The 25,071-nt window shown below is 41.6% G+C and overlaps 1 protein-coding gene across 1 annotated transcript; it reads right to left on the reverse strand.

Annotated features, from left to right (window-relative positions):
* On the reverse strand, positions 1–25,071 carry MYOM3 (myomesin 3). Its single transcript, XM_065650497.1, has 37 exons — positions 24,933–25,071; positions 22,703–22,837; positions 22,480–22,554; positions 21,660–21,819; positions 21,255–21,412; positions 20,090–20,185; positions 19,692–19,780; positions 17,345–17,389; positions 16,997–17,137; positions 16,588–16,749; positions 16,167–16,308; positions 15,875–16,074; positions 15,512–15,565; positions 15,057–15,184; positions 14,243–14,426; positions 13,216–13,390; positions 12,486–12,607; positions 11,627–11,814; positions 11,331–11,457; positions 10,697–10,875; positions 10,507–10,621; positions 10,070–10,226; positions 9,573–9,682; positions 9,046–9,090; positions 8,794–8,930; positions 7,097–7,241; positions 5,786–5,845; positions 5,549–5,616; positions 5,172–5,282; positions 4,585–4,672; positions 3,793–3,831; positions 3,134–3,239; positions 2,167–2,330; positions 2,006–2,042; positions 1,868–1,890; positions 1,722–1,777; positions 1–668 (listed from the first exon to the last, which is right to left on the reverse strand). Exons 2-37 carry the CDS (start codon positions 22,807–22,809, stop codon positions 372–374), a joined length of 4,290 nt encoding a protein of 1,429 aa, XP_065506569.1. The 5' UTR covers positions 22,810–22,837; positions 24,933–25,071; the 3' UTR covers positions 1–371.

Consider the following 25,071-nt stretch of genomic DNA (forward strand, 5'->3'; position numbering starts at 1 on the left):
TGAGGTGTCACCAAGGGTATAAGTTTAATAATACACACAAAAGCGCATGTGTCAGCTACTAGATAATCAGTAATATATAGTGATTTACTACAGAAAAACTCCACTGGAAGCCCGGTTCTCATATGTGAATCCTCTGGTATTTCCCACACAGATTCACTAGGAAAGAGTTTCTCTGTAAGGTGAAGGTGCATGTGTACACACGCACCTGTGCACACACAAGGGAATTGTTTTCTAACAACTACCAAAATAAAAATACTAAAATATTACCAGAAAAAAATAGAGACATGAGCCTGGATTTTAGGGCAGAGACACTGAAAGGAATCCGAAGGAGTGAAATTCCTTTGAAATTCAATGCAACATACTTGACTAATTCATTTAGGCTTTTTCATTGTCATCCCACCTGGGACTTGCTCTTCCATTCCTGTTGGTATCTCTCCGTGCTTATAGACACTGATAGTGACCTGCCCTGTTTCAGAACCGTACTTGTTCTTTACATAGATGCTGTATTTTCCTGTGTCTTCGTTGCAGACTTTCTCTATGGTAATTGTGACAACTGTCCCCTTCACATCCATTTTGTAGCGATCTTTAAAGACGATAACTTTCTCGTTTTTGAACCAAGTGATTTCTGGGTAAGGTTCTCCAGAGACACAGCAAGTTAAACACAGGGTCTGTTGTAAAACAGATAGCAGAAATGGATTATGAAGATATAAATGAGCAACGAAATTCAGTTGATGAGAAATTAAGAAAAATAGAAATCAACATCAGTAAAAATCCACAGGGGTTGCTTATCTATAACCTCTTTGTTCCAATCTGATATGAACTAATTGACTCTGTTGTATTCAGCAAGCAACCAACATTTTTCTCTCATGTCTCTGTTTTACGAAGTGAGAGTGATTCCTGAAAGGTGATTGTTATTCAAAGTGATTATTTGAAAAGTTGCTACTTTACAATGCCATTGAATTGGTTGTCTAGTTCGTGGCTCCAAGCAAATGGTGGGCCTTAATTAAATTTTATCGCTGTTGCTTGCAGCTGCTATGGAACTAGAAAGTTCTTACGTTAATGACTTTGGGGTCACTTTTACAACGTTGGTAATAAACCACTTTGGAAATTGTCTTAGATTTTCAGTAGGGGAGATTCCAGGACCGTCCACTCCTTTTCCTGATATCCTCCAGTATAAGCACGATTAACGTAACTGAATTCACTGGGCCTGACTCATACTTGTGTTACTGTCCTTTTATAGCTACGCTGTGAAGTGACAGTTAAATAGGCACATGGTGAATTTGCAATTACTTTACAGGATTTTTATTCTGCCTGTGTACCAGTAAAGGGCAACGTGACTCAGAAGTGTAAGCAGCAAGTTTATATGATGGGAAAATCAGGTCCAGCACTTGAAGGCCTTAGTCGAATCCTAAGAATTGGGATGACAACAGAAAGGATCTGGCTAGACCTAGGAAGCAGTAACATCCGTGCCCTGCAAAATGAGAGGTTCTGTCCCGCAGAGAGCACCTCTGTGCAGCAGCACGTGTGGGTTTGGAAGCACCACCAGTACAGTGGCCGATCCAGGTATCGTGGAGGGAGCCACTTCACACCTTGGGCAACTGCAGTAGCTCAGAAAAGCTCCTGGGAACATCTGGGAGGTGAAAACAAGTGGTTTTCTCCCCATCAATTATTCTTCTATGTCTGTGCAAGGGCCAGTTACACAAACAGTTACTCAACGTTACCTTGTCCTCCATGATGGTGGCAACATCTGGCAGACCTTGAACAACCCTGGCACGACCTGGGAATGAACAAACATGACCTCTCAGTTTTACTTACCAGTGCACCGCTTGGCTGTGTTTTGCAGAAGGAAGGAAATCAGTTTACTTACACTTTTCTGCTACTGCTGCTTCCCTGAAAGTGAGAGAGAGAAAATTATAGTGGTTTTATTTATTAGGCGTTGTATTCTCAATACAGCAGGTGACACTCAAATAGATTTAGCTGTAAAAATATTTAGGCAGGAACTTACTTTAGCCTTCTGTGGTCAGCCAGGGCATCTTCAAAGGCTGCAAGGAATGGAATTGTTTTAGGGAAAGTTGCCATTTATTTTGTTTGACTTAGTAGATTTAATCTTGGAAAGCAGCTCAGGTACCTCTCATACCTCTGACATAATTGTGTGACTCAGCTTACCTTGTCCAGACAAGTCAGTTGACAGTTTGTAAGACTTGTTCCCGTCAAATAAATCCAGGGTGTATTTTCCCTTATCTGCATCTGTTGGGTTCAGGATGTGAAGCCAGATCTGATTCATCGTGCTTCCAGCTTTCAGTCGGTCACGGCTTTCCAGTTTTTTCTCCCTAAGTAAACAAATGATACAATTTCAATAGTATTTAGCAGAGCCGTGTAAATTAGAGTGCTAACTTTTTTTAGACCTATGCTGGTTAGAAATAACCAGTGGGAGTCAGGACCTCGCTGTTGATTTCCTGGAGAGTTGTGCGCTCAGTCACTTCTGAAAGTCTCACGGGGCATCTGGCTGTGCTTTCAGGCAGGACGCCAAAGCTCTACAAACTCCACAAAAGACCTCTTAGATCTTATTTAGGTGATTAAATAGGATTTAGATGTTTAATATTTGTAAGCAGTTAGCCCTTGAATGTTATTAAAAGTTGGCCTCCTTATATACGTGTGAACATGGTATCTAATAAACCACCATTTCTCTGTTTTATGAAGACATTATGAGGCTAATTTAGCTAGTGCTTGGAAATAATTTTATAATGTTTGACAATATTTGTTACTCGGAGTGGAGTAGTAGGGTGGTTTAGGGAAGTACAAAGTAGTAGAAATAAAGAATTTGAAAAAACCTTTTCCTGTCTGTAACCAAGGTGGCTGTAACTGAGTAGTACTTTTAATGTATCATTATTATTCTAGTAAAGATGATGACTTGTAAATATTTTGCAGTGCCAAGTTAAAAATAACATTAATGCTTATTTTGGAATTCCTAGGCATGTTTCTGGATGCAGAGTGGATTGAGTTTTTCAGCCCTTACTCAGACAAACCTACCATTGCCTTAAAAAGCTACGGGCTCAGGCCCAACATGTTTAATTTTGATGATAAACAATTACAAGTACTCCAGAAGCCTCGCAAACGTCTTCTGGGAACTTACTTGTGATACCAGGTTGTTTTCATGTAGTCTGAGTAGTACTTCACATCCGTGTAGATTTTGATGCCTTCTTCAGTAGGCTGAATTTTCAGAGGTGTAGCAGAAAGAGCTAATGGTGTAATTAAAAGACTGAAATTGAGGAGGACGTTCAAGAATGCAGAATTTTACATATTACACAAACAAAATCCTAAGCGACGTAGTAACGTTTCGTTCTGGAGAATGTGGCTAGTTGACAGCTGGATGGTATTTTACGTCCTTGAGACCATGGATCTTTTAGCCAGCAGCCGGGAGAAAAATGTCAGCATCTCTTGTAGAGACTTGGGTCTGGAATACACGTCTTGTGGACAGAAATAGTAAAACTTGCCCAAATTCCCACAGCAAGTGCTGTGCCAAGCAGCAGGCTGCTGGCACGTAAAGGTCACAGAGTTGGTTTGTAAGTGTGGAGGGTTTTATGTCCCTGGGTTTATTTACTGACCATCCTTGACAGTTTGAAGGTGCTTCTAACATGAAAGGAACAGTAAATGGGTGGTATCGTACTTGGGATGGTAAATATCGACCTCTTGATCCAAACCCAGGGACAGCTTGTAAGCAGTTTGCTCTGCTCAGGGCGCCCACTTATCCCTTTCGTTATTACAGCATCCGAGGAGGGGACAATGACATACCACTGATCCGACAGAGCTCCTTCAGAAGGTCTTCAAAGGCTGCCAAGACATAAAGATTTAAGTGTCTATAAATACAATATTTAGCAAATCACATCTGATCTACCCACTTAATTTCCTCATATTTAGGATGTTTTATATCTAGTAGTTAATCTTTGTCTTTTTCTATTGCAAAGCTTACTGGAAGTGGAGTTTTTGCCGCTGACTCACTTATTTTTAGATGCTGGGCATTTCTTACTAAATTTAGATGCTTCTATCTTAGCACTCAATGTGTGCAACAGACTGCCTCATGGAAAGCAGATTTCTGTGTCAGGTTTAAATGACAGGTTCCAGATGTCAGGGTAGGATTTAATCTTGGGAAGTAGAATCTTCAGATTGATCCTGAGTTGAAGTGACTGAAACATTACTGAGCTTTTAACTCTGGTGCTTGGCAGAATTTATGATGCAGTTGTAGCTTGATAAATGACTACATATGTAAATGACATTAGGACGTCAGAACTGCACATTTATTTTCTAATTTCCAGAGTGTATTCAGAACACTGAAAAGTGAAATAGGAATCTGTAGTGACATGTAATTGTTTTTCCACTTGATGTTGTCTTTAACAACTATTCTGTTGTAATTCAGCCTAGAATTGACCAGTAACTTTGTACATGGGTTTTAATTGCTGTAAAAGCATGTAGGTCCTATGGTAGTTAACAATGTGGCAGAGAGGTATTAAATTTGTTTTTAAATCCAAAATGCGTCCTAGGCAGGGATATGAATATGTATTATTACCTGATACAAGGTTCTCTTACCTCCCTTTGTGAGATCAAGTTGGGTGTAGTCCTCGCCTCGGTCATCTGAAACAACTGCTTTGTATTGGCCCTCATCCGCTTTGGTTATCTATCAAATACATATGTACATATGCAATATTTATTTAAAAACAACATGAAACCAAACACACGCATCCCCTGCCCAACAGAAATTTCACATGTCAAGGGGCATTACTCATCTGCTTGTCTGGCCTTCTCTGTAGGTCAAGCCATAAAATTCCGTTCAGTTACTTCTGTTACTTCTGTAATGGGCTCAGTAACAACAATTTTTTTTTGTAACTAAAGTTCATCTCCAGAATAGGCAACCAGTCCTTATCAGAAAACCCAAAAAGCCACCCAGCACGTTAGAGCTTTTAACAGCCACTCACTGTTAAAAACATCTTCTAATTCGTTGTATCTGACTACAATGTTAAATGATTTCTTTTTTGCACTTTTTTCAGTGTCTGTTCAATATCTCTTATTTAGTGAGTGCTACCCAAAACATACATGGAATATTAATAAGATCAACCTGTATTTTTTTGCATTTTCGTGTGATCACCAAAGCCTCTGAGTTGTCTTATGTTTTTCACCTTTTTAATACAAAGTGTTCCTATCCCAGTCTGTGGATCAAACACACCACCTGCTCGGGCTTTCTTATTGAAGAACCATTGGAAGCTGGTGTCCTTTCTCAGGTTTGTTGCCTGTTGAAAGTCAACATTTAGAAATCAGGGTTCCAAATGCATTTTATTTCTGAATGCCTAGGTTGCGTTAGAGAATTGCTGCAGAATCTTAGAAGCTTCTTTCTTTATTAAAATGTCTCTCCAAGATATACTGGCTCTTAACTTTCATTGGTCTGCAAATAAGCATCTGGCTGAGCACTGTTCATACCCTTCCCTTAAAATTTACATCTAAAATTTAATGCTAGAAGAACTCGGACTGTGCAGCTGCATCCCATGGCTGTGTGTACCTTGCAGGTAAGGAGCACTTCACAGTTCTCAGTAACCTTCCATTTCAAATTCTCTATGAAATGCGGACCTATAAAAGAAAAGAAATGTCTTTTGCAAAGTGTTGCCACAGCTCTCAAGTGTTACCTGTGGAAATGACTCCATCTAGTGCTGACTCCCAGCAGTGCAACAGCTTTGCTCCGGATTTGCCATCCTCTCGGCATCATTGTGGCGAGTCCTAAACTTTCTGCTGATCTTACCCTGCTTTTTCTTCCATTCTCTCCGTTTTGCAGCAGCCTCCTCTGCAACTTTAGCAAAACCTGTGAGAACAGCAATGGTCAAAGTCAAAAAAGTCCCCGGCTATTTCTCAGTGTAACACTTCAGAAATTACTGATCACAGAAAGGGTTATCGTTAGAGCTGTGATACTTGTTTGTACGACATCTCTAGTGCATCAGTTACCTCTGGTACCTACTAAGAACCCTGAACAGGTTAGTATCATCATTCTTTCATTATACTGGTTGCTCAGAACCCGACATTTATTTTCATTAAAACAAGAGGGTCTTTGAAGACTTGACCACTACGCATTTAGGAAATGAAACAGGAATTTTGACCATGCAAAAAGTTAGGCTAGAAATGCTGAAATTAAAATGTTTGAAAAGTAAGAAACACTGAAGAAATCAGAGAGCATAAAATTTACCTCAGTTGTAGACATCCACATGTAATTTTAGTAATTTCTACTTCCTTCATTGTCAGTAAAGAAAAATGGGCACTTTCAGAGCACAATTCATCAAACTGATTCTATATTCTGAATTCAGCGTGTGCTGAATCTCTGTAAAGTGCCTGTTCCTCTCCACTGGTTGTAAAGGGTGTAAAGTAGACTTGACATTTATACACGCTTTCCATTCAGAACGTTCGGAAGCCTTAGAACATCACTTGAAAGAAAAGTGTTTGCAAGAACTGAAAATAGAGATAGACCCTGTATGGGGAAGTATTTGAATGAGACTCTTGCTGCTTTATATTTTTAATTGATTAAAAAAGGCGCTCTGTACTAGCATATACAAGGACCTTCTATGTTTCGTGTTCAGCTCTGTTACTTGGATTTGTCCTAGGTATAGTTGACACTGGTTTCTTTATTGCATTCAGTTTAATGCAATTATCTAGCTGTTAAATACACTGAATTTTCAACCTTATCGTGTCCTGAGATAAATGACTACATGTAATCATATGTGTTATACAGTTTACTGCCAAGGCACAGACAGTTTGCCATAGCAAGATAATATGTAAAACATTAGAAAAAAATAACTAAGCATTCCACTGGATCTTTTGCCTTAGACCATTTTTATAATCAAGGACCCTATTTATAAGACCAAAAGCTTCAATTTGTGTTAAAGAGAAATTCAGATAATTTCTTCCATGAGTTCTGGACTTTAAATGTGTGATAGAATAAATATTTGTTCTCCCCATTCCCAGTGTGCCATTATAACTGTCGGAAATACTTTGGAGCCTGAAGTGCCTAGAAAACTTTCCACTGAGCATGGCGGTCTATATTTGATCCTGAATTTCCACTTACATTCATCCGCAAGAACGAGGGTGAATTGATTTTTAGCTTTTCCATCTTGCAGCTGGGCTGTGTATGTCCCTTTATCGTCATCGCAGAAATTCTGGATTATCAGTTCCACGAGACCTTTTCCTTTGACAAAGTTTATTTTATGCGTCTGTGTAAAACAAAGCGAATATGAGAAACTGAATAGTTTTTTCCACAGCGGAACAGTTTCAAGGCCAGATCCTGGCACAGCATCTTCTGCAACACTCAGACGTTATGGTCCTCTTCTGTATGAATCCTTACATACTGCCCTCATCTTACGGGACTCACTAATGAAGCCAGTGCACTCTGATATTCTATATTCTGGGGTTCATCTGTTATTTGTTTATGTACGTAGGTACAGTAGAATTGCTTACAAAAGAACTTTTCTCTGGGACGAAGTTTCTGTTAAAACCACATAACACAAAACGTTCTTTCTTGTTGGATATTCTAGACTTTGCAGCTTACCAGAATCTCTATGATTTCTAGTATAATGGAACTGTGCCGCTTCATTACCCATCCGTGGCATGTAATTGCATACTTGGGCAGTGAGGAGTAATATTGCCACTCTCTTGAGATCGTGCAAGCACGACTGAACCTTTTATACCTACACCCTGAAACCTGCCGGATGCCGAACCATAAATACCGTCATTATACCTTACTGCCTTGTTTGCTCTAAGCAAATATTATAATTACAAAGAGCTTGACAAACACTTTGTAATCGTGCATAACTGTGTCAGTTCTCCAGTGTGGAAAAGACAGTTCTTACAACAGATGAAGCCTTCGATAAGTTTGCTACATGTTGCTTTGAAAAACCCCAACAGCTCTGAAATTCTTTGCCCTCGTCCTCTCCCTTAGTTCTATCTGTTCTTTTTGTTGTCTTGGCATCACTCCACTGCATTTAACTGACAGGCCAATGAGTGATCTTGTTCTTCATTCTCAACTGTTCTCCCCTCTGGTCCTGTCATTCCAAATACTTTTAAAATGTTATAATATTAACTTGATAGGGGAAGACAAGGAAGAGGCTATAACATTTTTTTAATGTATCAGAAGGTTGGAGTGCACTGCAACACGTGATGCAGTTTTATTTCCAGTGCTTCAGTCTGAGAAATAAATGACTTTCATCTGCTCTTAGACTTCATGAGATTTATCTGCATTTAGTTCAGAGACAGGGTGGAAAGCTTATAGCTTTAGCATCCATTTAAATGAATCGGGTTTGTTCATCCAAGAGAAAGCTCTCGGTCCTGCGCACGTGCGTTTCTAGTATCAGATGAATTACACGTGGCTGAGGTTTGTTGTCAGAAAATTCCCTTAGAAAAGGGAGGTCTCTGCTGCGGTGAGATTGTCATTGGAGCCTCTCGGGGCAGGTGGAGAACAGGGAAGCTGCATAAGGAGGGAACATTCTCTGAGTGTCACCACTGAGGGTTTTGCTGGCCATGGCACAGGGGAATATTGCACAGGCTTGAACTAACGGTGGCTTGAACTAACAGCCTGCCTCGGTACTAGGACTTGAGAATTGGTTTGGCCTTCTGTTTATGTACGGAAAACCGAGGCCAAGAGTCTTCCACAAACACACATCAAAATATGTGATGGGACTTCAGAAAAACGGGAACGTACCCATTTGTTCCATCTCCCTGTTCAGCAGAGGGAAAGTAAATCAGAATTCAAACCAAACCAGAACGTACTGGAGTACTTGTCAGCTCCTTGTCGTTGAAGATTAAATGCAGCTCTGCGTTTGGTGACAGCTTCTCAACCTCTAGCCACAGCCGCACTTCTCCTTTCTCCAGAATGTCAACGTTCCAGCCAGATATCAGCTTGATCACTGCAAAACAGAGAAAACCATGGAGGGGGGTTCACAGGCAAACCGCAGGGTTACGTCAGGGTCCTCCTTTCGGAGTCCAGACGGGCGGCTGCGGCTTCTCACTGGTTTAACTTACATGGGTTCCTGATTTCGTGGCTACGTTTCAATAACTTGTCCAGATCTGAAATGCCAAGAATAACAAGTCATTTAGATTAGTTAGCTAGGCCAAAACAAACTAATTGTATTAATTTCATTTAATTTGTTAAGGAGCTTTATTTATGTGAAGAAGAAGATAAGTACAAAACATTCAGCAGCGGGGAGGACTAGGAAAGGTTGTGGAGATAATTTTGAGTTATGGCTGAATAAAATGTTGGTCGTATCAATTCAAGAAACAAGTTAAAGAAGTTTTAAATCACTGTGATGTAGCTGTGTGTGAAATCTGAACTGTAATGGAAAAAATGACCTTCCTGGAGAATGGAATCTTTCCTTAGGGGACTGTAAAAGAAACTGCCCTTGAGCCTTCAACAAATGGGAAACATCTTCCTAATGATGCCACGATCATTATCACTTACTATTCCTCTACAAGGAACCTTCCTTTAAACATCTAACATTAGAGAATTATAGCACATTAGATTTTACTTCTTGTCAGTTATTAGTTTTTACCTTCTTTTGTTAAAGTGCAGCTGGCAGAGATATCGTCATCTACATCCGTGACCTCCACTGAATATATACCCAAATCCTTTTCTGATGGGTCTTTCAGTATAAGCTTAGATCTTAGAAAGAAAAATAATAATAAAAATTATATTTTCCTCAAAAAATATGCTTTCTGTAACAGAATGCAATATATTTGATACACCTGGGATATCAAATCTAGTACTTATCGTCATTTATGTATGACACTGAGGAGCAAAGCAAAACATTAGCATTGTGATGGCAAATGCTTCCCTTTTGTGACCTGAAACCTGCACTGAATGTCCCATTTCACAGACATCAGAGCTGAGAATCAGGGACAGATTTGCAGAAGTTCAGTAGTGTACATGTATTTTAGCTGCATGTCGAAAGGAGACGGAAACATTTGGCTTCACGTTTTTCTCAGTGGTTATTGTGTTCTTTATTTGACAGTCCACTATTAATTTTCTCAGTGTACATTATCGACTCACTTATTGCCTTTCTCTTCAATCTGAACTCTGTCAGCATCTGGTGGTCCTTCGTAGTCCTTTGACCAGATAAATTCAGAGGAATCATTCTTTTCAGGAGCTTCGAAAGCCATATAAATGAAACCCTCTTCGTCGACCCCAAGTTCAATTTCATTTGTGCCTGTATGATTGAAAAAAACAATCCGCAAAACATTCCTTACCAAAACAGATCAGGGCTTAGCTTCTGGGCATCGAACTCAAAAAATAATTGAAAAAGAAAAAAAGAGCCAGAGTGTACAGCTGGAGTAAATTCATTTGGCAGTTTGCTTTGCTCATCTTTATTTTGACTGAGGTTCTTGCTTGCTATGAAATGTGCAGCTGATGTTTTGTAAAGCATTTTTTTACCAGAATCATCTCGGTATTTACCGACTTGCACAATCCCATCACTTTTAATTTCGTACCGGGTTTGGTTTTAGCCACCACGGGATCCGAGGGCAGCGAGGGAGGTCCAGTTCCAGCCTTGTTCAGTGCTTTTGCTCGGAAAACGTAGCATTTCCCTGTCTCCAGACCCGAAACCTGCAGGAAACAATGAATTAATTAACATCAGACTGAATGAGAAGCAACACTTGGATACCAGGTGCATATACAGACCTTCATGTGGGTGGTGGCTATGGGCTGCTGATTTATTTGTTTCCATTCCTCTGAGCCTTCTTCACACATTTCTATGTAATACCCCGTAACGGGACCGGCTCCCGTGTACCGTGGTGCTTCCCAGCGCAGCTGCAGGGACGAGTCTCGCACTTCACTGCACCTCACGTCGTAAGGGGGGCCTGGTCAGAGAAGGGTCGGCTGTCAAACAGCGATGTTAAAAAATGCAACTTTGAGATCAGAAAACAGCGAGTTTTCAGGTAACAAGCGAATAGCGGGTCCCTAGGAGATGCTTTCTATGCTCATTAACTGTAGAGGTGGGTTTAGGAAGAAGTGTGCATCAGCCGGTTTAATGTTATTGGCTTTGGTGTAATGTACAAAGACGTTGGGATATTCAATACAGGTTCTTCATTGTCTGGAAATACTAAAAATACCTGGGTGCTATATCTGTGCAATGCAGGAATAATAGACTACGTCTGAATCAAGCTTCCCTAGAAGAGTTCATGTGCTTTTCTATATTGGCAGCCACCCTTATAGAGACCGATAGTATTCAGAAGTCTCTCGGATTCGCAGACGAGCGAGCAGATAACTAGTATACCTGGTTGTATTTTCCTGGCTGTTTTTATGTGAGAGATACCTGGTTCTGGCATTGTCCATTCCTCACATTTGAACAAGTCGCTGGGTTCAGATACTTCCCCGACACCAGCCATGTTCATGGCACAGGCCCGGAATTCGTACAGGTGACCTTCCTCCAGATTGCTGACCTTTGCATTCAGAAATGCAAACAGATAATTATTAATAGTACAGCCCTGCGTGGTCCTGGTCTTGTGAGGGTGGGAAGAGAGTTTGGGATGAGGGAAAGTAGAGGAGAAACAGCTCAACCCTGCTATAGCTACAGTTAAAGAATGACGGTATAATATCTGAACTGAGTACCGTGTAAACGCGCTGAGGAATTGGCTGAGTATTGACTTCATGCCAATCTGGTTCCGATGGATCGTGCTGATCGAGGAAATAACCCAGAATCTTTGCTCCTCCCTTGCGCTTCGGGGGTTTCCAGCCGATGGTCATGTCAGTCTTCCCGCAGCTGAGAAGGACGAACCCGTGCGGTGCCGATGGACACGCTGCGCAGCAAAAGGAGAGAGAAAACACGGTATTTATTGTTCAGTGCAGGTGTGGGATCTGGTGAGAGGTGTAGGTACAGGATAAACTGGGCCGAGGAAATATGTTTGCTCACACCAGATGTGATTTGATTTGTGTTAAGGCCCCCTAATACCACTTTTGTAGTTTAATAGTGTTTGAAAATGACCAGATTCTCATTTGGAAGTCACAGGAAGAGTCATGGATGTGTCTCAGGATGTTTCTTGCATGTTACTTTACGATTTGTCTGATAGAAAGGACAGAAGCAGTGCGCCGATGAAATGGAGACGATGGAGGATTAGATGCTGGCTAATGTAGTTGGGAGGACTTAGTAATTGCCCTGGAGAAATTTGCAATGCTGATTTCAAGATACCAGCATAATCGAGTGCTTAAAATGGTCGCTTGTACCAGCACTAAATAAATACTGAAAATGTAACACACTGCTAAGCCAAAATCCTAATGAACTCTGTCCACCTTTGACAAGTACAATTGATGACGGAAGCTGCAGGGTACGAGAAAATCAGTTCCCTGTTGCTTTGCTTTGCTTGTCTGCTCAACGTTGTTACCACTACCTGTAGTAACAGCTGTACGGGATAGATACATTTTTAAGGGATTTAATTTGTGTGTGTATGTGTGTGTATAGGTTACTACTTACCAATAGCTGGCCTTACAACGATGGGGTCTGTTTCTGGTGAGTTCTCACTTAGTCCTGCCTCACCGACAGATTTCACACAAAAGACATATTCTTTTCCAGGCTGCAGCCCAGGAACAGTAAATCTAGGAGAGCAAATTAATAACCTCGTGTTTGACTGTTCAAAGTACAGGTAAACAGGCTTTTGAACAGACAGCAATACATTTTAATAAGGCATTGTTACTTACAAAATTATTATTTGCCATTGCAAATTAAAGTGTACTGTGTCACATAAAATGGCCACCAATAAATCATCCAGTAGGTCCAGATCAGATAGAGAGGTGTCACACCGCGGGCTGGCCTTGTCGGTAGAATAAATAGGGCTTTTTAATGGACTTTTTCTGCTTGACATGTGACCCCCACAGCTAGAGAGGTTTTCTAAATCATATGCGTGAGTGACACCAATTTACTGTACTGGAAAGCGACCGAAAAAAGGGAACGTGGTTCTGCTGGTACCTTCTGCAGAGCCAGAATCTCTGAGATACAGCCAGACTTTGCTGTCAGTCCGGCTTGGGATGCAAACCCGAGAGTCTGAGCAACACGTAATTCTACAAGAGGCTGTGGTGTTGGTGTGCGTGCCAACCCGAGTGTGCTGTGAAGTTCTTTTTTTATCTGAAATACGACTCCAGCCATGAACAGAAGAATCTACGTTGGCACCCTGTCTTCTCTCAGCGAGTGTAAGAGCTGAACTCACTCGTTACATGTCACGGGCTTGTTATTGACAGTTTCCCATTCTTCTGTCCCTGTCTCCCGACAATAGATGTAGTAGCCAAGAGGCTCCAGACCATCCTTTAACTTATCCCATTGCAAAACAACAGATGTCTTGGTGTCTCTGAAAGCTAAAACCTGAGATGGTGGAGGCAGAGTAGCTGAGAAAAGAAAAAACAGAGAAAATTAGGGAGGTTTAAAATTTGTGAAGAAGAAAATATTATAAATGAGTTGGCCTGTTAGATTTATTCGCTTTTTCCATTCACCTTTGTTCATGGCAAAACACCACGGACATGGTCCCAGTCTGCAGCCTGTATTTTGGGGGTTTGCCATATCTCATCTTTCTCTCCCTTACAGCCCATTGACTTCTGCAGAGTAATACCTACTGAACCTTCTCTGAAGCAGGGGGAGAAACGAGACCCATATAGTAACTCTCATGTAACTCCATTATGAAATGGAACCCGCTTCACTCTTGAGAAAAAAGGACATAAGTGCAGCTTTAATACAGGAGAATATTAAAAAAAAAAAAAAAAAAAAGAAGTAGTGCTCATCTCTCTGCATAATGGAAACATGGACATGAGCTTTTGCATCTCTTAGTGTTGTCAGCTCAGTCTGGGAAGAAAACAGAACAAATCTGCTGTTCTGTGTGAAACCCCCAGAAACAGGCGGCTTCAGCAGTTGTACCGTTCCTTCCAGCACTGGTCTGGGTAACCTCTCTCTTCCACGGTGCTGGATGCATGCTTGGATTAAATACAGGCTTCAACTGTTTCTTATTTTATTAAATTTAATTCCCCCATCGTTGCTCGGCTAGATTTACACTGCACTGACCAACTGCAAAGTAATTAAATAAGGATTTAAGGCTTTAAGAGATTTCCTGACATCAAAGCAACTGCTGTGTAATCATATACCATGAAGTTTAAAGGAAAGGGGGGACGGGGAAACCCACACGTTACTTTCATAGTACATTTCCTTTTCCATATCATTAGCGTAGGGCATATTAATGAAATAATTACCCAGTGTTGCTCCAGCAGTTACAGGCTCACTGGGCAGGGATGGCTCGCTGATTCCATACTTGTTAACAGATCGCACACGGAAGCAGTACGATTTTCCTTTAACGAGATCAAAGAGTGCAAATCTTGGGGAATTAGCTGGCGTATCCAGATTAACCATTTGCCAGGAGTTGCTGCCTACAACCGTCTGTAACGAAAAAGGTGATGATTTACAAGTCATGTTGTAACTCAAGCTTAAAACCCTCCTGAGCAATAACAAGGCTGGTCTTTACAGGAAAGTAGTTTTTTTTAAAAAATCCAAACAAGCAAAAAGCAAACTGAAAATGTAAATGATGTATTTCTTGCTGATATACCCAAGCTTTTCTTCCTTGGCAACAGAGGGTCCCTTTGCAGCAGAAATGGTCCAGCAGGTGGGAATGGAGTATGTGTGAAAGGAGATTGGTAGAAGATACTAATTAACCAGCAAAATGATTAGTGGGGAACAGGAAAGTGAACGATTGTGCGGTTCTTCACAGCTTTTCCACACTTAAGGGTGCATAGAGGAGGGAGGGTCTTCCTGCTAAAACTCTTCTCCTGTTCCATGGTGTAAATTTTACTTGTTTATTCTTTGTTAATCGTTACCGCTTGAGTGGGTGTCCAGAGTCAGGATCATAGCTCAGGTGAACTGAGGAGCTGGAGAGGGGCTGAACGAGCCGTTTTTGGGGCTGTAGTTCTCCAGTTACCGACACGGCGAACAGCCTCGGCTGTGCTATAGACCAGCTGAGAAATCAATTATTCTGTTCTGCAATTTCCCTTCTATGTGATACTGTTTTCTTACCTTTTCCACATAATAATGCAGTGGCTCTCTGCCTCTTGGATCTGGTTCATCCCAGGCCAAAGCCACGTAATCTTCTCTGACCTCACTTGCATGAACATTGGTGGGTGGCAAGGGAATTTTAATATGTCCTATGGGAAGTCAGAATAGGCTGTTAGAGCTGTAACGTGGCAGGAAAAAAAGTTGTTTTAAAATGGAATATGTTTTCCCACTATAAAGCAAGATTCTTCAATATAAAGGAGGAGACTTAAACCCTTTGCGAACATGCAGGCAAACCAAAATTATTGTAAAAGGCTGTGCTGTTTAGGATAGATTCTGGTCCTTATGGAGCTTACCGTGATGTTTCACCATATATTTTCCCAAGTGTGTTTTGTCCGGAGTCACATTATTACAGATCTCACTGTTGTATGACAGTCATTTCTCTATGAGGGAATGACTCAGTATAAATTCAAACTTACCTTCCAGGTCATCCTTGAAAATTTCTATCGTCCTGCCTTCGTCGTATGGAATAACTGTAATGTCAAACAGGGCAATGTTATCCACCAAGGGAAGATGCTTGTCAAAAAAGAGCCCGCGACTGTGGCATTTTGTTATATGGATAATTGTATACATTTCATTACACATACAATGAAATGTCATAACTGGTATTTTGATCTCTTTCTGTCCAGAATCACATTAAGGCGGTTCAGCAAAGGCAGAGCATGGCAGTGTGTTGCGATGATATTTGTGCAAATGAGGAGAACCTGGACAAACTGCGTTCAGTTTTACCTGCAGCCTCACATTGTGCTTAAGGAGCACATTTTCCTGGTTTTAGTACAAACCTGTCACTCTCTTGTCCTTGCTGGGATCATATGTCGTAACGGGATCACTGGTTTTTGAAGGGTGACTGATGCCATTTTTATTGACAGCTTTTACTCGGAACTGGTACGTCTGTCCTTCAGCAAGGCCCACGACGGGGTATCTGCAGGTTTTTACGGGCTTCTCATTGCATGGGACCCAATCCTCGGACCCAGCAACACACCTGAAATGAAACGCAGCCCGTGGAGTCTCTTCGTGGTTTTTCCACAACACAATAATGAGGTTTTTTTGCTCGAAGATGGTTAACATACAGACCTTTCAATGTAGTATCCCCAGATGGGGCTGCCTCCGTTGTCACTGGGTGCTACCCAAGACAGCATCAAACAGTCTTTATTCACATCGTGGCATTTCACGTTGAGTGGGGCTCCAGGTGCACCAGCTGTTTCTGTTGCGGCATCTAGAGAAACACCAAGTGGTTTGGTTTTTTTTTCTTCTCTGTACCAAAATTTTCACTCAATAGCTTCATTTTCAGTGTGTAAGGGCCTACTTCCCAGTAATACAAGTTGTATTTTCTACTACCTAAATCACCACTGAAAATGAGATTTGGACATTTTGATAATCGTATCCATTCACAGAATTGGGAGACGTTTTCTTGTGAACGAAGTTGGGAGTTTCTTTAGGCCAAAGTATTAGGAAAGCAGCTTTTGTTCTAAGTAAGACAGAATCCTGCGTATACCTCTAATAAACACATAAGTGGTCTGCTCTTTATATCCATCCAGCGAGGGGACGCGGATGGTGTAGAATCCCTCGTCTTCTTTGTAAGCGCATGACACCGTCAGAGAAGCCTCCTGGTCTTGGTACTTCAGTTCCCGACATTCAGAGCTCTGCAGCAACTCACCTGGGAAGCAGGAGGAGCAGTAAAGGAACTCAGAACTAAGTCATTTCCTCCAAAACATTTTAGCGGCGTCATCCTCTTACAAATGAGGAAAACATACAAATTAACTAATAATATCCGTAGCTTGAGAAGAGACAAGAGCAGCTCGAGGATCCTGAATTCTAATTCTCTTCTGTGAACATTAGATCACAGCTATGAATTCAAATGGTATATAGGTATATGTGTAGAAACTTATCTGTTGCATACAAACCATCTCTGAACCAGGTAATGTCTCGTTGGTGTTCAAGTAAATCAGAAGAGAAGTAACAGGAGAGGGTGAAAGGCTCCTTTTCTCTTGAAAATAAAGGCTTCAGTGGAAAAGCAAAATCTGCCTCTCTGGCCTTAAGGGATCCTATGAAAAAAGAGTAAAAGTCTGTGTGATAAACACTTCCCAGAGTGTTCCTCCTTGTAGCATTTTTATTATCATATGTTTAGAGTGGTAGCTGAGCTTCGCACTTTTCACGTGCAGTCAGACTAATAGGAAAAGCTACAGCTCAGAAAAAAAGAATCAAGTTGCTTCAGGCTATAAAAGAAATAATGATAACAAGAATTTACTTACTTCTGTATATTTCTGAATCAAATCCTGACTCCTTCCCGTAATATTCTATAGGACAAGAAGAAAATACATTCAGCAAATCTCATGCCAGTGTTTATCTTCCCCTCAAAAACATACAACGATGCTCAGCAAACTGTGTTTTTCCCTCAAAGCAGCTTTTAATGTGAACCTTCCAAGTGCTTCACCTGACGCTGGATTGCTGCTGGCATCACCGCACAAAATGACATGATTTGGAGCTGGAACCTAAGAACTGATGCACTTACGTAGGATGAAATCGAGATATTTTCTTATATTTATAAGCTGCAAGAAATGCACATAAAATAGCGCTGATTTTTGTAAGGAATGAAGCTTGGCAGTAGCAGAGCTCATTCATAAGCAGACATGAGGATGGAGCGAAAGAAATAGGAAAGCACAAGAGGCAAAGCCTCATCCCAGGTCCCTTGGTGATGTCTTGGGGAGTGTGAATGTGAATTCTGGTGCAGGAACCGTGGATCACAGGCCCTGCTGGGGCATCGCAGGCGTTCCAGACAGCGCGGGGCCGGGAGAGGAGATGCCATCGCCTGCCCGGGGGACAGGAATGTTTCCAGTGAAGGCAGGATTAAGGCCTTGGTGTAGTCTCTATTTTCAGAATGTTAAAAGCAAATAGCAAAAGGAAGAATCATGTTACTGGGATGGCATTAGGCAGGGTCAAGGGAGAAGGAACACTGTGAGCCTCTCACCCGCCACAAGGAACAATGTTAGCAAGCCGTTTAAAGTGCTAATTAGGCCTGATGAAGCACAGTTTAATCGGGCACTTAGAGGTGAAGAGAGCAGTCCCATCCAAGGTTTTCTGTGATAAACCACAGCTCTTGTTCGCTCATCCTGCCTGCTCTGATCTTAGAGATTCTGATGGCAATTGGGAGGAGTATGTGATTATTGCCATGGATTTTTTTTTCAGGCAGCTGCTTCTGCTTTATGGCAAGGGCCCAGCTCCTGAGTTCTGGACATACCATAAGAACCTTTGTAGAAGAGAAGCCTTGCACAGCTGGTAACTTTTTCTGTATTTCTGCTTTAGGGTAAAGGGAATTTAGGAATCTGGCAAGGCTTGCAAGTGAAGGTTTTCTGGGCTATTATACATGTCACTTTAGAATTGGTAAGGGTGTGCTGCACATTTCCAGATATGCTGAATTTTGCCATTTTTTAATTGAAGGATCTGAAAGATATCATAAACAGTACATGTCTGTTACAATTCTGCAGCCACATTCTTCTCTGTGCATATGTATCCCCAAACAATATTCAGATGTGATCAAAATATGGCACGCAATGAATAAGGATGGTAATAACATAACCCGTGACAGAGCCAAGAATATATTAAAGCACTAACAATAAATATACTACCTAGACCAAAGAAGACCCCTCTCTCTGAAAAAACAGTTCAAGGTGGCTTTGCCATTCAGTCAGTCAAAGAAACCCATCTCTTCGTGGCCAGTAAGATGTACAAAGCAAAGCTGTTCCCTTCCTGCTCATCCGCTACCATTGGAATTACTCCCTGACTCTACCAGCCCCACTGAAGCATTTAGTTGTCTACAGTTCTGTAGGTCTATTCTGTTCAGGCTTTTTATGACAAAATTGTTATTTATATATGTGTGTCTATATATGAACTGTGAACAGCTAGACTATGATCCTTTGGGACTGTGCTGCCTATTTCTTAAAGCTTCATATAATTTCCCTTTTTAAGTGCCTTTTTAAGTTCCTTCACCATATGTCTGGATTTGGCTTGTGCAGAATGTGTATCTATGGAGTCTGCACCAGTTATTTTAAGAACAGCACAGATCCAAAGAAGAAAGTCTTGTATTTGCTCTTGGTAGTTACCGACTGAGAGAGAAATCTTGTATTCTGTGCAATATTGCACTGGGAGATCCCCTGGAAAGCCACAGTACTTGTTAACCCATTTCTTTTTTATCTTTAGAAATGCAGCAGACTCTAAGTCAGTTGTGTATTTAACTGTATGACTGTTTCATATCAGTCCAGAAGAAATAAGCACCTAAATGTAGTACAATTTCAGCACAGTGCAAGGGCAGCTGTGTCCCTATGGAATTGGAAGGATTTTGCCTGAGTCTAGAAGTAAAGGAGAAAGAGAAGCCGTTGTATCAGCCATGTACATATTAGTTAGTGGTAATGAAGGATTATTTTACCCAGTTGTGCTTTCCCCTCAGTAATAACTGAAATTCTCCCCTCCTATTAACAGAATGCTCACGTCTTTCTCTGTTTTCCCAGGGTGCTTGTATGTTCCTATGATATAATGTATAGCATTGAAAATATTTTGAAGAATCTAAAGAATTTGAAAGTTTAAAACCAAAGGACTACTTACTCCTGACAAGCACTGTAGCAAATGAGTAAGCCTCCCCGTATTGATTCTTCACTTCCACACTGTATTCAGCAGAATCTTCCATGGAGCATCTGGAAAAAGACAATTTCCCCTTCTTTTTAGGTTTCAGTTATTGCTCAAACCTCACATGACAAATTCAACAGCAAAAATAAGTAAGTAATAAGTAAGGCTGTAATTTTTTAAAAAGAATTTTTAAACCTCATGAACTGCTGTTGAAATTGCTTCCTAACAGCAAAGGTTTGGCTCAGACACAACACACTGAAGTCAAGCAGGGTCTGATTCCAGAAGAATTCTCTTTTTTGTCTGGCATACACAAACTGAGTTTCCGAACAGGTCTTATTCAACTGAAAAAACAACTCGGACAAGAGCACATACGTTACCTGCTGATGTGCAAGGTCAGCATCCCAAACTTGTTTTTTATCCTGTATTTTCCTGCCGGGGCTAGGCGAGGGTCAATACGGACTCCATTTTTATACCTAATGAACACAAAGGAAAGAAGCTGCTTAGGAAAGGGCGGAGAAATCGCCTGGTAAAATTAACACTTTATTTTAAAATTAACCGTGTCAAACACAACAGAGGGACAACAGAACAGAGGAGCAGACGCAATTCCCTGTTCTCCAGGTCTCTGCAATGGCCAGAGCTGACCCCGATCCCCTCCCGCCGCGTGGGTTCGGTGCAGGCTGCCTGCGGCAGCTCAGCGATGGTTTGTTGCTCCGTCCTCAGTTTGCGCTCCCTGCTTTGCAGGCTGTGTGAGGGACTTGGAGCAGATGTCTTTTGCTGGGATCTGGAGGAGGTTCGTATTCTCTTTGCATAATTCAAAGAGGTTGTTCTGGAAGGACACGGGACATCAGGGGCTCTGTCAGCAGTGATTTAGCTGCCTACAAAGTCATTAGTAATCCAAATGTTTGCATACTTCAAACCTTCCATGGGAGGAATGGTCAATCACTTTAACAAACTGATCAGAGTACCCTTTGCAAATTGTTTTTTGAGGTGATCTTTCATTTATTTCTGTCCCTTTGTATTAATGGTGAATGCTGCAGCCAGGCCCAGTATGTAACGCTTCCTCTCCTGTGGTTTGGTAGATGCGCAAAGCCGAGTGAATGAAAGAGTTGCTTTGTATTTTACAAATTGTAGAAGCGAGAGCAGTTTAATGCTAAAACTTGCATGGCGTCCAAGGTAGCCAGGCCTGGGTGGTGTGTACGTGTGCAGGGATTTAGTGCTGGCAACGGATTCTGGTTTCTGAGACTTCAATCCCGAGTTTACCTGCAGGAAGGACAGCAGCCAGGGAAGGCTACGTGAATGTCAGTCCTGTCACCGGAGAGCCCCGCAAGACTGTCCGCTGCCTCCACAGCCCGCTCTATATTTAATGCCTTTACTGGTTGTAACAGTGGAACTGGAGAATTGAAAGTGTTTTCTGTGATTTCTGAAGCTCTCCCTTCCTTCTTTCTAGGAGGACGCAGATGTTTTCCCTCTGGTTGCTTCCCGAAACGCGAGCAGACTGTTAACCGCGTGGGCAGCACGAGTTGCCGCTGTCACCCCACGTACCAGGTAACGTGCGGCAGTGGGGACGCCAGGACCGTACACGCCAGCGTCACTTCCATCCGCTCCCAGACCGCGTGTACTCTGAGCGGGATCCAGAACATAGGTGCTCGCCCCGACCGCAGCTCCATGTATTCCTTCTCCACACGTGCCTTTTCCACAGCCTGTGACAAGGAGAGACTAAATAAAGGCAGTAGAAAGGGGTTATGTTCTAATTACACAAATCCTTTTACAAAAGGGACACATGATAATGCTTCAGGGCAGGAATGTAAGGCCTTGTCCTTATTTCTAGTGGTTTTGAGGTTGTCCTAACACCTGATTAGGTTCAGTATCCTCTCCAGAATGCTGGTTAGTCTTGACAATTTTAACCCTGTTGGTGTTTTTTCTACCAATGGAGATGTCTGGTCTGACCTTTCTGCGAAGGGCCTTGCGGTCGGCTCTCACACGCAGCAGCCTGCAGTTCCTAATAACCTCCTTTTCCAGCTTTTCCATCTCATTCCCAAACCGAACTCTCTTTTGCCCCCTCTGTTCCAGCTCCAGGATGGCAGCTTCTCTTCTTGTCTTGTAATCCCTGCAACAAAGGGTGAAAAAAGCCAGCAGAAGTTAGGATAATGCTTTTGATTTTGTTTCGATCTTTTTTGTAGTTGCTTTAAAGCACATGCTTTTGGTTAAATCAGATCAAGTGTTAAGCTTGCATGCACTATGGGTATGAATGTCAGGCAGTTATGCCTCACAGGGCCCAGCATTACTACCATGAGAGAGAGTATTTTAATGGCGCAAGAAGGGGACCCACTATTTGACCACTTTTAATCCCGGCAGGGAACTGGGAGGAGGATTAAAGGGAGGAGAGATGTTGCTAGTGACTGAGGTTCAGTCATCGCAGATGGATAGAGAGCAGGATCTTTGCCGAGATTTCCTTGCAAGGAGAGGAAGTTCCATCTGTTACCATTAATGTATTAATTTGACTGTATTTTCCATTTATTCGTATGAAATCTGGTTTCTCTTGTGAGCAGGGCAATATTACTCATTATCACGGGTACTAAGGTGATACAATTTCATTTCCTGCATTTTAGTTGAGGTCTGGTGGTTTTTGTTTGACAGGAGGAACCTGTTGATTGAACCTGCTCTTTTTGCTTCCAACAAAATGAGTTGAAATGAGCTGTGACCCCTGTATACAAAGGCGATGTTACATACAACGGTTGTATTTGAGTTACAGTGAGTTCTGACTTACTGTGGTATTTCGGAGGTCAAGGCAAGGGCAGCTGCTATCGATAGCTCAGAAAGGCTGAAAGTCTCTTCTTCCTCACTTCCAGAGGCAGACGCATGTAAAAGAATCCAAAGTTCCATAATTCCATAAACTCAAAATTTAACAAATCTGGGAATGCTCAGTACCAAGTGCAGAAAGTCCCATCTGGACCTGATTTGCTCGGCCTGTTCCTAATTCTGTGGCTTACCTGGTTTTGAACTTTTTCTTCCTAGTTGTGGAGCTCATCTGCAAGCTGTGCTGCCTCTCCTCCTTCTGCTCCTCCTCTCGGAGGTGGAACAAGGTTCGGGTTCCCATGCTGGGAAGTCAAAAATGAACTTTCTTGCTGGAATAGAAGAAAACATCAAGTGGCTTTCAAATAAGACACCTTAACAGAATCTCTTTAAGTTATTAAGTCCTTGCTTTGCTTTGGCATTCAAGGGCTGTGAAATAAATTTCATATAATACTGTATTCTGGTGTTCACACTGTGAAAGGGCTTTGTTTTGTGATGCTTCTGTGAAAAATGGAATCAGATGAAGAAACTCAGAAGTCTTTAAAGGCAGCTGAAGCTGTAACACAACAGTAACTGAAGCAGCAATAGGTTGGCAGCATTTTATGGGTAGATTTATTTTCCTAGGACTGATCTTATGCTCTAAATCTGGAGGATATTCTTCCAGGGAGTTCCATGAGATCAGACCCCCAATATAGCCTGCAGACAAATGAGGAGCATCGTGAAAAGAGAGATCGGGGGACATTAGGGACAAAATAAGGTATGGAACATCAGATAGTGAGATATAGAGGAAAAGTTTAGAAAACAAGCAGATTTTTGGTCTGGAAACTGTATTGCAGGGGTAGCTCTGATGCCAAACAGCCTGTGACCTCCCACCCAGGTTGTGATCGCACCAAGTTCTCCTGCCTGGATGTGCCGGGGGTTGGATGAGGCAGCGCTGCTGAACCGAACACACTGGCTGCTGGGCAGGAATGGCTCAGTGTCCGGGATAGTTGGAAAATCCCAGTGGATTTTCTGGAACTGACCAGTTCCAGTTGCCGTTGCCGAAACTGAGCACTTGTTCAGCCTGTATTCCCACGTGTGTATCTGGGCTGCTGACAGGAACAGTTACAGTTCAATACTTTAGGAGGATAATGTTTTATCCGGTCTCTTGAGAGATCCGCTGTTTCTTCCTTGGCCTTCAAAAAAGCTTCATAAATCATGGAGGAAACAGGATTTTCCCCAGGGTGCCCAGAGGAGCCTTCCCAGAGGGATCCCACTCCTGCAGGTGAAACACGGGAGCAAACTCCAGCTCTGGGGTCCCCCCCATCTCCTGCATTAACTGCTCAAGAGCGAGGCTGGTGCTGCAGCCTCTCTGATAATTAACACCGTGCTGCTTTAGGCACTGACGAGTGGGCATTAAACAAAAGTAAACTTGAACAGTGCATCCCTCTTTAGCTCATTCTATCCTGCAACTGATTCAGAAACGTACAGCACAGCCCTTAAACTGTTGAGAGTTTGAATTTCTAAGAGCTTAGATTACTTTGTAAAAACAGCTTTGGAAGTGTAATTGTTGCTGAATAATATTTGTTCAAACATACTTGTAAATCTTTCCCCAGCTCATGTTCCATCATTCAAATTTTCCCTTGGCAAATTTTGCACCTGCATTTTAGTTTTACTGTTTTCTAATCCTAAAATGATAAAGAATACAAACCCCTCAGGTTTTACTAATAATACAATTTTCTGTTAATATGAACAGATTTGTTAAAAAGAGTCCATAGAAAAACACAGTTGTAAGGAAAAGCAGAGTTGTCTTGGTAAATGCAAAATACCCCAAAATGCAAATGAAAATACAGAATTATCACAATAATATTTCCTCAGTAGATGTTAGCTTCAGAAGAAATAGAGAAATGTGGCAAATAGAAGAAAGAGAAAATAAAAAATACTTTTATGGAAAGAATATCTTTGTAATTTCATAGAATACTACTCACTTCAGGACTGTTTAGCTGCAGAATGACTACTGGCTATCAGACCTTTGTTTCCATTTTCCTGAATAGTTACTGATCCAGATTAAGTTTTGCTATATAATGTTTTTAAATTTTTCTTGGAAAGTTTTCCGTGCTTTATAATCCGGTGTTTATTGTAAAGATACAGAGTTCTGATCTGCTAAAATCTATGCTTTTCAATCCAAGTATAAGGTTTTTTTTTTTTCTAAGCAGACCAGTAAACCAGAATAGAGTCTTGTGAGAAAACATGAAGTAAAGCAGTATTTTCACAAGAACAACACTGGAAAAGCAGTAATGATACTTTAAAGCAGAAACAATCATGAAGCGCAGTCTGTCTCTGAAGTGCAATTCAAATAAAGCGCTCACACAATGTAACTAATGCCGCTATGAAGATCTTATAAAATCCGGCTATAAACAGTAGTTTATTTAGATAAGCCCAACTCACCCTGTGAAGCCTACAGTGAGAGCCTGTCCTCGTGAAAGAGAAAGGACAAAGGAGCGTTTCCTTCCCCCTGGTGATGACACTAAGAGTGACTCTCCCCAAAAGAATGTTCCCCATGTTTGAGTGCCCATCCTGGAGTCTT

This window comes from Caloenas nicobarica, chromosome 23, assembly GCF_036013445.1.
Source record: "Caloenas nicobarica isolate bCalNic1 chromosome 23, bCalNic1.hap1, whole genome shotgun sequence".
In the NCBI taxonomy this organism is placed as follows: Eukaryota; Metazoa; Chordata; class Aves; order Columbiformes; family Columbidae; genus Caloenas; species Caloenas nicobarica.

What these genes read in the sequence shown, in the direction of transcription:
- MYOM3 (XM_065650497.1), bottom strand. Translation starts at nt 22,809, where the DNA reads ATGGGAACCCGAACCTTGTTCCACCTCCGAGAGGAGGAGCAGAAGGAG. An exon ending in CTGCACTTTAACAAAAGAAG is followed by an intron (nt 9,091 to 9,572) that starts GTAAAAACTAAT and finishes TTGGCATTTCAG; the next exon opens with ATCTGGACAAGTTATTGAAA. An exon ending in CCACGAAATCAGGAACCCAT is followed by an intron (nt 8,931 to 9,045) that starts GTAAGTTAAACC and finishes TCTGTTTTGCAG; the next exon opens with TGATCAAGCTGATATCTGGC.